Source organism: Dipodomys merriami, unplaced genomic scaffold (genome assembly GCF_024711535.1).
Source record: "Dipodomys merriami isolate MVZ:Mamm:240054 unplaced genomic scaffold, mDipMer1.0.p SCAF_63, whole genome shotgun sequence".
Classification (NCBI taxonomy): domain Eukaryota; kingdom Metazoa; phylum Chordata; class Mammalia; order Rodentia; family Heteromyidae; genus Dipodomys; species Dipodomys merriami.
In genome coordinates this window covers 7,296,677-7,311,191 of record NW_027206213.1, presented here as the reverse complement: position 1 = coordinate 7,311,191, position 14,515 = coordinate 7,296,677, and the positions used below count along the sequence as shown (strand labels likewise).

Below are 14,515 nucleotides of genomic sequence, written 5' to 3'. Positions count from 1 at the left end.
CATCATGAACTAGATCTAATACCTTGACTGCTTAAGATTTTTAAAGTGTGTGGGGGTGGGGGGGGGGGGGTAAGGGGAGGATGGGAAGGGATGGGGAAACATAGGGGGAGGCTACAATGCTTGATGTACTTATTATCTTGCCCAGGTAATTGTAACCCCTCTGTACAGCATTTTCACAATTAAAAAAAAAAAAAGACTTTAAAGCAGGATTGGTAAGCAGGCACTAAGTTATGAATGGCACTTGTGTGTGGCAATTTGGTAAGTATTAAAAACCTTAAGTGGAGACTGTATTCTTTGCCTCATATATAATATACATCTGAGGGAAGGTGGAGGGAAGCACACAGAATCAGTGCAAAACAGGTGAAAATGTGCAGCAGTGGGGACCATTGACTGCACTGGACATTGATGAAAGCTAACCAAGTAACTCATGGGAGGAGATAGGAGGGAGAGAATAAGAGAGAATGAGGGAACAGATGATACCAAGCAAAAAGAAAGAAGTGTACTTATCACCTGATATGTCAAGATAACCCCCACTGCATATCACCTCTAAAACAACAAATTAAAAAAAAATGAGAAGTAGAACATGAGGCCTGGCTAAAGTAGAACACCAGCTGTGATAACCAAGTAAGAGGATAAGGTCTAAGTTCATGTTCCAGTAAGAGCATGATGAATGAGAGATGGGGCGGGGAAGGAGAGGAGGAAGTGATGTCACCTGTTATCTCAAACAAGGAGGCTGAGATAGGATCAACCTAGAATATCAAGGATCTCAAAAAACAACAAAACCCAGAACAACAAAATGACTTTATAGGTAAGTGAACATACCTTGAACAACAAAGTATTAAAAAGTTATAAAACTCACTTTTTATGTTGTTCAATAAGTACCTTATTCATTACATCTTTCAAGATAATACAACTGATAGTACTATTTATTCAATGAGAAACAGTAACCCAATTCCATAATGGAATAATAGGTTTTTTGTTTGTTTTCTGCTTTTCTTTTTGCTTTGCCTAGGCTGAGCAAGTGCTTTGGCATTCCTACTCTGAATTTTGACACAGGGTGCTACTGAGTAGCTCAAGCTGGCACTGGACTAACTATACAGCTCAGACTGGGCTCAAAAATCACAACTTCTCTGCTTCCTCAGTTGTGGTGTTACAGGTAGGTGCTACTACGCCTCAGGATTTTGAGGCTCAGGACTAACCATTACTAGCTGCAACGGTGGAAGTCTTTTTGAGCAGTTCCTTCAAACTACCATTCTGAATGAAAGCAAACAGTTTCTAAGACAAAAGGATATTATTATACTCTAGTGACAAAAACAACTTTAATAAATCCATTTTACCTTATAAATTAATGTGCTGATTAACTTGGTCTCAAAAATATATCCCAGTGGAATCCAGTTCAGAAATCTCAACAGTGTTTCCAAGGTTGCATGTACAAGTGGAGCATTTTGAGAATTTTCCTGGTAACAAAAATATGTTAATAATTACTTTCCATTAATTTCTCCTTGAGTGTGTGGGAGGGGTGTGTGTGGGGGGGGTGCGCCAGTCCTGAGTCTTTAAGTCAGGGCCTGGGTGCATCTGCTAAGAAGCATTTTATGCTTAAGGGCAGTGCTCCACAGTTTGAGTCACACCTCTTATTCCAGCATTTTGGTGGTTAATTGGCAGTAGAATCTAACTGTATTTAAGTTTCGTGGACTTTCCTACTTGGGCTACCTTTGAGCCATTACCCTCAGATCTCAGTTTCATCAGAACCTAAGATTGCAGGCATGAGCCACCAAAGCCTGGCCAATAATTAATAATCATAAAAGTGAAATTTAAAGTACTTACCATTACAAACTGACAAAGTTGAAATATTTGTGAGAATTCATTGCACATGCTAAAAAAACAACAAAAACACGTCAGGATGAGAAGACAGAAAAACACCCTAATTATGTACAATTCAATAAAAATAATAAATGCTGAGCTCAATGGTACATACATATATAATCCTAGCACTTGAGGTGGAGTTCAAGGATAGCTTGGACTACATGGTAAGATTTTCTCAAAATCAAAACAAATGACACCCCTCCCCACAATACCAAACAACAAAAAGCCCAGTAAAAAACCTTGGCAATCTGGTCAATGAGAACACATATAAGGCATCAATAAAAGTCTACAAGCCATTAAAAATTACAATTAAGCATCAGGTGTGGTAGTATATGCATGTGGTAGTATATGCACTGAGGAGGCTGAGGAAAGAGGATCCTGAGTTTGAGGCCAACCTGAATTACTAAGAAAGATCTAGGTTAGCATGGTATACAGCAACAAGGTCTCAAAAATAGAAAACTCCAAAATCAAATTATGAACACTTTCTATTACCATTTCTTGAGATTAGAATTATATAGGTATAGTCAACAACCATGAGCTACATTTGCTGTTTAAAGGTTTACCTATCAAAACCGTACATTTCATATCTTAAAAGATATGTGAAGAAAATGTTTCCTAACAGTGCTATTGTTTCAATAATTTAAATCAAGGTTGTCCCTTTAAGACATCAAAAAAAAAGCCTTCCCCCCAAAACTGTATTAAATTATTAAATGGTATTTAAAGTTACATGTGTACCCTCCCTTATCTGCGGAGAATAAAACCCCAGACATTAGTAAAAGCATAAAACCATGAATATTCTGACCCCTGTAAATTTTTATCACACACACCACATACACATGCACTTTCTCATTCTAGTTATAGCAACTTACACACAGTAAGATTAACAACAAATAATAAGACAGACAATTGTGTTATCTCTTTCAAAATGTCTTATTGTATTCCCACCTTAAAAAAAAAGCTGGCAGGGGTGGGGAAGGGAGAAGGGGGAGATGGGGAGGTGGAGAGGGAAGGGATGATAGGGGAAAAACAGAGGTAACAATGCTCGATAGGTATTCATTACCTTACTCATGTAACTGTAACCCCTCTGTACACTATTTTTACAATAAAAAAGCATTAAGAAAAAAAAAAAAAAGGTAGGCAAGCACTCTACCACTAAGCCATATTCCCAGCCTTAAATAAAAGGTTGTGGTGTTCTTAATGACTGCAACAAGTAATATACTTACAATGCATGTAGCTTACTTACTACTTAAGATAAAGTCTGGCACACTCCATACTATATACTGGAACTAACAAGATTCAGGGAATTACAAACAGATGACTATTACACATAAATCATTTTATGAGATCTTAACATTACACATACTTTTATATCTGTCATTTACATTTGGACTTCTTTAGAACTATTTTTCAACTTGTAATTGAAAACATTGCTGAATACAGTTCACTAAATATAATTCACTTCCAAATTACTTGAAATAACCTGAAAGTTTATGTTTTGAAATTCTAAAACACAATTATTACTTGCCTGTCTTTTAAATGCTTTGCTTTCACTTGAGTTATCTGTCCACTAGAAAAATCAAATACTTCTTCGCTCAAGAGTTTGAGAATCACCATATTATTTTGACAAAGACTTTCGCTGGTCCTACTTGCTCCAACAATGTCACTGATAAAAGTTGGCCAATGCTTAGGCCATTCTTGTTTAAGTATCTAAAATAAGACATGAAGTATTAATTTCCCTTCTCAAAGCAGTTAAAAAAAGAAGCTTCAAAGAAATTGCACGATACTGATACATAGGACTAAACATTAACTACTTTCTATTTTTGTTTATTAAATGTCTATCTATATCATATACTAGGTAGAAAACAGAATAAAAATAGTCATATATATTTTTTGTGTGCCTGAATTATGCTTCTGTCTCACAGTGGGTATTCTACAGTTTGATCCATACCTGTTTTTTTCTTTTCGTGTGTGTGTGTGTGTGTGTGTGTGTGTGTGTGTGTGTGTGTGTGCGTGTGCGTGCGCGCGCGCAAGAGCACACTGGTCCTGGAGCTTGAATTCAGGGCCTGACACTGTCTTTGAGCTTTTTAAATCAAGACGAGCACCACTTGAACCACAGCTCTACTTCTGGCTTTTTGGTGGTAAATTGGAGAGTGAGACTCGGCCTTTCCTGCCTACACTGACGTCAAACTGAGATCTTCAGTTCTCAGCCTCTTCAGTAGGTAATATTATGGGCATGAACCACTGGTGGCCAGCAACTGCCCTTTTTAAATGTTTAATTAATTATTGCTAGTTCTGGGGCTTGACCTGGACTTTGTCCCTGTCTTGAGTAAAAGTAGGATTGAAAAACCATCTGCTTACTAAAAACACAATGGACCACACTAAATTTGTAAATTGTACTCTATTTGCAGCTATATTCTTTGGGGAAAACAAAAACTTGTGTCACAATACTACAGGGAACTAATCAATATAAAAATTTAAATTTTAGACTGCACAGAATGTTAAAAGACAGTTTGGAGATCAATTAGAATGATACAAAGTCAAGGCAAATATATAAATTAAGATTGATAGCCGTACCAAGGAAAAATGCCTATGAGGAAAAGAGTCAAGAAGAATCCAAAGCCTCACAAAAACTTGACAATTCACATTAATACCATATTGATAGGTTTATAATACTTGACGATTCCTACCCAATACTAATACTAGATGATCACTACCACAGTTGTTATTAGACTAACTACTCTTACTACTTCTACAACTTAATAGTCTACTTTATTTGATAAAGTAGGTTTAAAGACTGTGTTCAAATATTAAACATTATAGAAACATTTAATAATTCTTATGAGGAAGTTAAAAGGCTTACCTGGACAAGAATCATATTTAATTTCCCGATATACACCTTTTCTTTCTAAGGAGAAAAAAAATTGGATTAAATGATAGCCTAAAGTAGAGTTGCCTGAGAAACAGTGAGTGAAATACCACTATAAAAGTACATTTAAAGTGAAGAAGCCAGTTGTATAATGCCAATATGACTGGATCTTTTCTTTTTTTGGCCAGTCCTGGAGCTTGAACTCAGGACTTGGGCTCTGTCCCTGAGCCTCTCTATGCTTAAGGCTAGAGCTCTACCACTTTATCCATAGCTCCACTTCTAGCCTTTTCTCTATGCTTAAGGCTAGAGCTCTACCACTTTATCCATAGCTCCACTTCTAGCCTTTTCTGTGTATATGGTATGGAGGAATTGAGCCCATGCATGCTGGGCAAGCACTCTACCACTGAGCCACATTTGTAGTCCATGACTGTATCTTAAAAACTTAGATGGAAAGGGAAAATTCTAGAAGAAATTCTAAATACTTTATTTGGTGATACTAAGCATTAGACGAAACTTTCATGCATGATAGGCAATTTTTCTGTCATTTAAGCCATAGCTCTGGATCTCTATATGCTAGTAATGTAGAATATTCAACTGTACTTTATGGAAGTCATGCATGTGGGATGAAAATATGGACAACAAAAAAATAAAATTCATGGGCTGGGAAGGTGGCTCAGTGGTAGAGCGCTTGCCTTGCATGCCTGAGGCCCTGGGTTCGATTCCTCAGCACCACATAAGAAAAAAGCTGGAAGTGGTGCTGTGGCTCAAGCGGTAGAGCTAGCCTTGAGCTGAAGAGCTGAGGGACAGCACCCAGGCCCAGAGTTCAGGCCCCATGACCGACAAAAATAAATAAATAAATAATAAATAATAAATAAATAAAAGTACATCTTTGAGCCAGGTGCCAGTGGCTCCCACATGTAATCCTAGCTACTCAAGAGACTGAGATCTGAGGATCATAGTTTGAAGCTGGTCAGGGCAAAAAAGTCCATGTGAAACTCTTTATCTCTAACCACTCAAAAACCAACCACTCAAAAACCAGAAGTGGCACTGTGGCTCAAAGTAGAGTACTACCATTGTGCAAAAGCACTCAGGGACAGTGGCTAGGCCCTGACTTCAAATCTCATTATTTATCTTTATGATTGATCTAAGTACTTACAAAACCTAAATGACCAGGCAATCTAAAAAGAAAAAAAAAATCATTAATTCTTACCTCTACACAAGTTGGGTCAGAAGATGTCTTGATAATGAGGCCAACAACATATTTTTTTATTCCTATTAAAAAAATTATACATAATGTCATAACAAATATCAAAATAACTTATTCACGATAACCAAAGCTATGCTATACAAATTACCAGATAATTTATTTCCTTTACAGAAGTACATGAACTTGCCTGTGGAGAGAACTCAACTATGTATGTTGAGTAAAATTTTGTAACCAGTATTTTAGCTGTTCCATCTTAAAGAAAAAAATTTTTTACTGCTAACTATGCAGTATTGGCATTATTTTTCCACTATAGAAGAATTTTGTATAGCCTTATTTTCCAACTTCATTATGATTTTTCAGAAATACTTTGGAATAAAAACCAAGAGTGTATTTTTTTTTCTTCCAGTCCTGGGGCTTGAACTCTGGGCCTGGGCGCTGTCTCTCAGCTCTTCAGCTCAAGGCTAGTGCCCTACCACTTGAGACACAGCGCCATTTCCAGCTTTTTTCTGCTTATGTAGTGCTGAGGAATACAACCCAAGGCTTCATGCATGCAAGGCAAGCACTCTACCACTGAGCCACCTTCTCAGCCCAAAAGTGTATTTTTTTAAATGTACATAATGCATTAAAAGAAAACCCTAAAATCATTTTGAAACATGCTAATAGGTCTTCAGGACCTAGGAAAAAGCATATTTTTTACTAAAATAATTAGGGCCAGCCATGCTATTTAGTAATAGATTGTTTGGCTTAGCATGTGCAAAAACATACATTTCATTATAAACCTTGCCCAAAAGGCAAATTAATTTAGTATTTTTACTTTAAAGCTTTCTTTGGTTCATTATTTGAATGATCTTAGTATGTAGTTGAGGACAGCCCTCAAACTAGAATTAAGTTTCCCAATGCTAAAATTATAAACATTGGCAAACAGTTCTGGATTCCATTAACTTCTCTGTCCCTGTTTTTTGTTTTTTTTCCCCTCATCTTATTTTGGTGCTGATTCTGGGGCTTAACCTCAGTGTGCCTCATGCTATTGCTTGGCTTTTCCATTCAAGGCTATCACCTGAGTCTCACCTCCACTTCTGTGAATTTACTTGACAGAGGTAAGGGTCTCACAGACTTTCCTGCTCTGGAAAGCTTCGAACCTCATCTTCAGATCTCAGCCACCTACTGAGTAGCTAGATTACAAAGCCTGGAGCCACTAGTGCCAGCTAACCCAGCTTTATAAATTACTATCATTAAAGCTCTTTTTATCTTGTTTGTTTCTATGTCTTTGGGAGTGTAAGGGAGGGACAAAGTGTAAACAGAAGCAGCAATGTTACTGGATAATATGTTGAAAATGAACTGTACAACTTGTGGGTAGGATGGGAGGGAAAAACTGGGAAGAGAGTGAGGGATGGGATGGCAGTGTCCAAAAGGAAATGAACTCTGCCTGATTTATGTAACTGTAACTCCAGTTTTCAACATTTTCAAATAATTTTTAAAAGCTTTTCATAAAAGATGGGTCTAAAAAGGAGGAAATGTTCCTCTGAAATTTCTTTTTTTATGATGCCACCCTAGCGCTTGAACTCTGGACCTAGGTACTGTCCTTGAGCTTTATCTTGCTCAAGGCCAGTACTTGACCACTTGAGCTACACTTCTGACTTTTTTGAGTGGTTAACTAGAGATTAAAAAAAAAAAAAAAAAACCTCATAGAGAACTAGAAAGCAGAAGTGGAGCTGTGGTTCAAAGTGGCAGAGTACTAGCCTTGACCAAAAAGAGCTTAAAGACAGCATCCAGAAGCTGGGCATTAGTGGCTCACACCTGTAATCCTAGATACTCATGAGGCTGAGATCTGAGGATCAAGGTTCAAAGCCAGCCCTGGCAAGAGACTCTTATCTCTAACCACCAGAAAACCGGAAGTGGCACTGTGGCTCAAGTGGTAGAGGGCTAGCCTTGAGCTGAAGACCTGAGGGGTAGTATCCAGGCCCAGAGTTCAAGCCCCATGACTGACCAAAAAAAAAAAAGTTGAATTATATATACTATATATGTATCTTCAACTCTTAGCCAGGCAAAGCAATCAAAGCTTATGCAAATACACACAAAATTTACACATTACAAAGCAATTAATATCATCCCTCAGGGCCGGATGCGGATGGCTCACGCCTATAATCCTAGCTACTCAGGAGGCTGAGATCTGAGGATCGAGGTTCAAAGCCAGCCTGGGCAGGAAAGGGCAGGAAAGTCTGTGAGACTCTTATCTCCAATAAACCACTAGAAAACCAGAAGTGGCACGCACTATGGCTCAAGCTGTACAGTGCTAGCTTTGAGCTGAAGAGCTGAGGGATAGATGTAAGAAGACAGGATAAAAACGCACATATACACACTATTGAAACTTGTTATTTATAAAAAGGATTCATTAAATAATTAAAAGTATATTCATTAAATAATTAAAAGTATATTCGGTTCCAAATTTCTTTGAAAGGAAAACGGCCAACTCAAGGCATCAGGTTACATTATCAGCATCTTAACAATTCAATGATATACACTGTGATTAAGTTTTCAACTAAACTGAGGACTGCTTCAGAAAAAAAAATTATTCTTGGACAAATTATTAACAATGAAGTTGTGAGTTCCAATTCTACCTTGACAGTATCTAATCTCATCTACCACAGAAAACAGCCTTAAAACATTCTTTTTTTTTTTTTTTTTGGGGGGGGGAGGGTCCGGTCATGGGGCCTGAACTCTGGGCCTGGGCGCTGTCCCTCAGCTCTTCAGCTCAAGGCTAGCGCTCTACCACTTGAGCCACAGCACCACTTCTGGCTTTTTTCTTTTTGCATATGTGGTGCTGATGAATCTAACCCAGGGCCTCAGGCATGCAAGGCAAGCGCTCTACCATTGAGCCACTTTCCCAGCCCAACTAAGACAGTTTTATCTGCTTGCTTTCCTTACACATCCAAGGAAAATCAAAATATCATTTCAACTCTTCACTAAATGGAATAGTTGTTGTAACCGCCAAATGGGACAGATAATTCTAAACTCCTGTTAGGGACTACTCTTCATAAAGCTCAACACACCTGGCTCAAGCATACCTATGATCCTAGCTACTCCGGAGGTTGAGGTCTGAGGATCAAGGTTTGAAGTTAGCATGTCTGTGGGATTCTTTTTTTTTTTTTTTTTTTTGGTCGGTCGTGGGTCTTGAACTCAGCTAGGGTGCTGTCCCTGAGCTCTTCAGCTCTTCAGCTCAGCTCAAGGTGAGCGCTCTACCACTTGAGCCTTGAGCCACAGCGCCACTTCCGGTTTTCTAGTGGTTTATTGGAGAGTCTCAGGGACTTTCCTGCCCTGGCTGGCTTTGAACCGCGATCTTCAGATCTCAGCCTCTTGAGTAGTTAGGATTACAGGCGTGAGCCACCAGCGCCCCGGCTGTGGGATTCTTATCTCCAATTAACCACTACCAAAAAGACTAAAATGGCAAAGCAAGTCTTGAGCAAAAAATCTCCAAAACACACTCACTCACACACTCTCTCTCTCTCTCACTCACTCTCAGCCAGAAGTGGGAGTTGTGGCTCAAGTGGTACATGCCAGCTTTAAGCTAAGGGAAAGCACCAGTACCCACATTATACCAGCTATAAAAGTGCAATATATTTGAACAGTACTCTGAAGGAAAAAATAAAACACCACATTCCTCTATAGGGTTGATGTGAAAGGATGTTCAACACTCATCATTAAGGAAGAGGAGGGAGGAAGGAAGGAGGGAGGGAGGGAAGGAGGAAAAAAGGGAGGGAGAGATTTCTTGATTTTTAATTTTATGAAATTTCTGGTTTTGAGTATGAGAAAAAAAGTGTGAAGGGGCTGGGAAGGTGGCTCAGTGGTAGAGTGCTTGCCTTGCATGCATGAGGGCCTGGGTTCGATTCCTCAGCACCACATAAGCAAAAAGAAAAAAGCCGGAAGTGGCGCTGTGGCTCAAGTGGTAGAGCACTAGCCTTGAGCTGAAGAGCTGAGGGACAGCGCCCAGGCCCAGAGTTCAGGCCCCACGACCGGACCCAAAAAAAAAAAAAAACAAAAAAAGGGAATGCAAAAACAAAAGGGAGGGGGGTTAGGAAGGGGCTCAGTGGTAGAATGCTTGCCTTGCATGCATGAGGCCCTGGGTTTGATTCCTCAGCACCACATAAGCAGAAAAGGCTGGAAGCAGTGCTGTGGCTCAAGTGGTAGAGCGCTCGCCTTGAGCTGAAGAGCTGAGGGAAGCACCCAGGCCCCACAACAAAAAAAAAAGAATACAACACATACACACAAATCAAGACCAGACATGGTGGCACACACCTTAATCCCAGCAGGGAGGATGACATAGGTCTGAGGCCTACCCCAGGAAAAAATACAAGACCCTATTTTAAAAATAAAGTTATGTGGAGAAGTGTAATGTATAGGATCATGATCCAGGCCAAGATTAGGGACCTTATTCAAAAAACAACAAAGGCTAAAAGAACTGGGAGCATGGCTCACATTGTAGAGCAGCTGCCTAACAAGCACAAAGATCTGAACTCAAAAGCAAGTACCTCTCAAGCTGTATTTGTTTTAGGCAGAACTGGGGCTTGGACTCAAGGCCTTGCACTCGCTTGTTCAGCAGACTCTCATCACTTAAGTCATGCCTCCAGCTCTGCTTTTTGGTTCTTTTGGAGATGGAACCTCTTGGACCATGCTGGTCTCAAATCTTGATTCTCTAGATTTTAACCTCCTGAGTTTCTAGAATTACAGGCATGTCCTGGCCATGTTTAAAACCTTTTCCTATGGGCTGGGAAGGTGGCTCAGTGGTAGAGAGCTTGCCTTGCATGCTTGAGGCCCTGGATTCGATTCCCCAGCACCACATAAGCAAAAAGAAAAAAGCTGGAAGTGGCGCTGTGGCTCAGGTGGTAGCGCACTAGCCTTGAGCTGAAGAGCTGAAGGACAGCACCCAGGCCCAGAGTTCAGGCTCACTACCGTAACAAAAAAAAAAAAAAAAAACCTTTTCCTAGTCAAAGCAGAATGAGAACCACAGCAATTAGTACATTTTATATAATATAAATTCTTTGTATTATCAGTCTATTTTTCTTTCTCTCCCTTTTTTTGTCTGTCGTGGGGCTTGAACTCTGGGCCTGGGCACTGTCCCTCAACTCTCCCTCCCGCTCAAGGCTTACACTCTACCATTTGAACCACAGTGTCACTTCCGGCTTCCAGGTGATTTATTGGAGATAAAAGTCTCACCGAGGGCTGGGAAGGTGGCTCAGTGGTAGAGCACTTGCCTTGCATGCATGAGGCCCTGAGTTCGATTCCTCAGCACCACATAAGCAAAAAGAAAAAAGCCAGAAGTGGCACTGTGGCTCAAGTGGTAGAGCGCTAGCCTTGAGCTGAAGAGCTGAGGGACAGCGCCCAGGCCCAGAGTTCAGGCCCCACGACTGGACCCCAAAAAAAAAAAAAAAAGTCTCACCGACTTCCCTGCTCTGGGTGGCTTTGAACCATGATCCTCAGATCTCAGCCTCCTGAGTAGCTAGGATTACAGGTGTGAGCCACCCAGCCTTTTCTTTCTCTTTTGTTATTATTAAACTATCTTATGAAGCTAGACACTCATTGGTCCAGGCTTGTATCTGCAATCCTAGCTACTCAGGAGGCTGAGACCTGAGGATTGTGGTTCAAAGCCTGCCCAGGTAGGAAAGTCTGATAAATTGTTTGATTAAGTAGCAAAATGCTGATGTGAAGTTATTCAAGTGGTAGACTGCCAGACTTGAGTGAAAAAAGCTAAGGGACAGTATATGCAGGCTCTGAGATCAAGCCCAGCATTGGCACAAAGTAAGTAAAATACCTTCTCAAACTTTTCTCCAATTAACAAGAGAAAAGACCAGAAGTAGAAATGTGTAAGTGGTGGAATATCAGCTATGAGCAAAAAAGCTGAGCAGGAACATGACGTCCTGAGTTCAAGCCCTCACAGACACAAAACAGCTGGCCGCTGGTGGCTCATAACTGTAATCATAGCTACTTAGGAGGCTGAGATCTGAGGATCACAGTTAAAGGCCAGACATGTCAGAAGAGTCCCTGTGAGATTCTTATCTCAAATAAACTACCCAGAAAAGTCTGGAAGTGGCACTGTGGCTCAAGTGGCAGAGAGATAGGTTTGATCACAAAGAAGCTCAGGGACAGTACCCAGGCCCTGGGAAAGAAAAAAGGCAGAAAGGAAAGGAAGGAAAAGAAAAGGAAGGGAGGAAAAGAAGAAAGGAAGGAAGGGAGGGGAGGGAGGGAAATAGAGAGGGAGGGAGGGAGGAAGGCAGGAAGGGAGGCAGGGAGGCAGGCAGGCAGGCAGGCAGGCAGGCAGGCAGGCAGGCAGGCAGGCAGGCAGGAAGGCATTTTTTCTTTTGTTGTATTGGCCAGATTCTCAGAATCCCTCAGCCTCCTGAGGAGGAATATAAGCATGTACTGTCAGGATCAGCTTATTCAAATTTGTCTTCTAAAACTTTTTGGCCGAGAAATAGAGGTTAAGGAGCTATCTATACTATGGCTCCTACAAAGCAGATTAACCCTAACAAGACTAGTGATAAAAGAGAAACAAACCAATAATAAACCACAAAGGGAAACCACTGGCCACAAAAGAACATGCCCTCTACTGAAGACGTGAAAAGATTTCATTTCAAGCCTGTGGCACTCAGTGAAATTAGGTATTTTCCTAGAGACACTGATGGGCTAGGAATATAGCTAGATATAGAGGTCTAAGGCTTGGGTTCAACACCAATACTGCTCCCCCCCCCCCAAAAAATCCCAGGGGCTGGGAAGGTGGCTCAGTGGTAGAGTACTTGCTTTGCATGCATGAGGCCCTGGGTTCGATTCCTCAGCACCACATAAGCAAAAAGACAAAAACTGGAAGCGTTGTGGCTCAAGTGGTAGCGTGCTAGCCTTGAGCTGAAGAGCTGAGGGACAGCGCCCAAGCCCAGAGTTCAGGCCCCAGGACCAGACACCCCCCCCCAAAAAAAATCCACCTAACATCTGATTTGCAAATTCTCCTAGCACTAAATACAAGAAATTGTTCAAGACTTCAAAAATACATGTTCTTTTGGGACACAATTAGTCTTTTATTTATTTTTATTTTATTTTTTGTCAGTCATAGGTACTGAACTCTGGGCCTGGGCACTGTCCCTCAGCAATTCAGCTCAAGGCTAGCGCCCTACTACTTGAGCTACAGCACAACTTACATCTTTTTCTGCTTATGTGATGCTGAGGAATTGAACCCAGGGCCTCATGCATGGGAGGGAAGCACTCTACCACTGAGCCAACTTCCTAATCCTACAACTGGTCTTTTTAAACAAAACAGATGAGCTCCGCTTTGTTGTTCTTTTGGAAATATCAATCACCAAACAATATGCTTAAGAATTCTTTACACTGGGAAGGGATGGGAAGGGGAAACAAAGGAGGAGGCTACAATGCTTGATAAGAAATGTACTCATTATCTTGCCCATGTAATTGTAACCTCTCTATACAGTATTTTCACAATAAAAAATAATTTTTTTAAAAAAAGAATTCCTTACAAACTGGATATTAGAGGCTCACACCTGTGGTCTTAACTGCTGACAGCTTTTAAAAGGCTGAGATCCTGGAGATAACAGTGCAAAGGGCAGAAATCACCACAAGATGAACAAAAATGTCTAACAGGAGGGATGACTCAAGAGCACTAACTGATGGGGCTGGGAAGGTGGCTCAGTGGTAGAGCGCTTGCCTTGCATGCTCAAGGCCCTGGGTTCGATTCCTCAGCACCACATAAGCAAAAAGAAAAAAGCCGGAAGTGGCACTGTGGCTCAAGTGGTAGAGCGCTAGCCTTGAGCTGAAGAGCTGAGGGACAGTGCCCAGGCCCAGAGTTCAGGCCCCACAACCGGACCCAAAAAAAAAAAAAAAAAAAAGAGCACTAACTGAGCAAGGAAGCCAAGCAAATTCCAGTTAAAACCTTCAAAACATAGTAATACCAGAGAAAAAGAAACCCCCAAAACAGAAAGTATTTAATTCTTGATTTTTTATTTCTTCCTATTATTCAGAGTTCTGAATATAATTTTTTTTCCTTCAGTAGATCAAAAGGTAACTAAATTTATGACAGATATAGAAAAATGGGACAGAAAACAGGTACTAGAGGCTGGGAGCTGCTGGTGGCTCACGCCTGTAATCCTAGCTACTCAGGAGACTGAGATCCGAGGATAGAGGTCCAAAGCCAGCCTGGCCAGGACTTCCTTGAGTCTCGTATCTCTAATTACCCACCAGAAACCTAGAAGTGGTGATGTGGCTCAAAGTGGTAGAGCACTAGAGCTTTGAGCAAAAGACCTCAGGGACAGTGCCCAGGCCCTGAGTTCAAGTCCCAGGACTGACCCCCACACCCACACCCACCCCCCCCAAAAAAAGAAAATTCAAACCCAGGCATGGTAACATGACAGCTGTAATTCCAGAGAAAAAGCTGATATGGGAGGATCCTGAGCTTTCTATACCAGATTAGGTTACAAAAAAAGAGCCTGAGTGCTGGTGGCTCATACCTGTAATCTTAGCTGCTCAAGAAGCTGCTGCTTATCTCCAGTGAACTGCTAAAAAGGTGAAACTGACTCAAGTGG

General features: G+C 40.9%; 1 protein-coding gene across 2 annotated transcripts in view; it reads right to left on the bottom strand.

Moving 5' to 3' along the window:
- Positions 1-14,515, bottom strand: part of LOC138815267 (exportin-1) — a 56,099-nt gene that overhangs the window by 19,099 nt on the left and 22,485 nt on the right. For both annotated transcript variants that reach the window (XM_070004562.1, XM_070004563.1), the window contains 5 exons: positions 5,940-6,001; positions 4,724-4,768; positions 3,389-3,570; positions 1,825-1,873; positions 1,338-1,457 (listed from right to left, as the gene is read on the bottom strand). In XM_070004562.1, the coding sequence (XP_069860663.1) occupies positions 1,338-1,457; positions 1,825-1,873; positions 3,389-3,570; positions 4,724-4,768; positions 5,940-6,001 (458 nt within the window). The remainder of the gene's footprint in view (positions 1-1,337; positions 1,458-1,824; positions 1,874-3,388; positions 3,571-4,723; positions 4,769-5,939; positions 6,002-14,515) is intronic.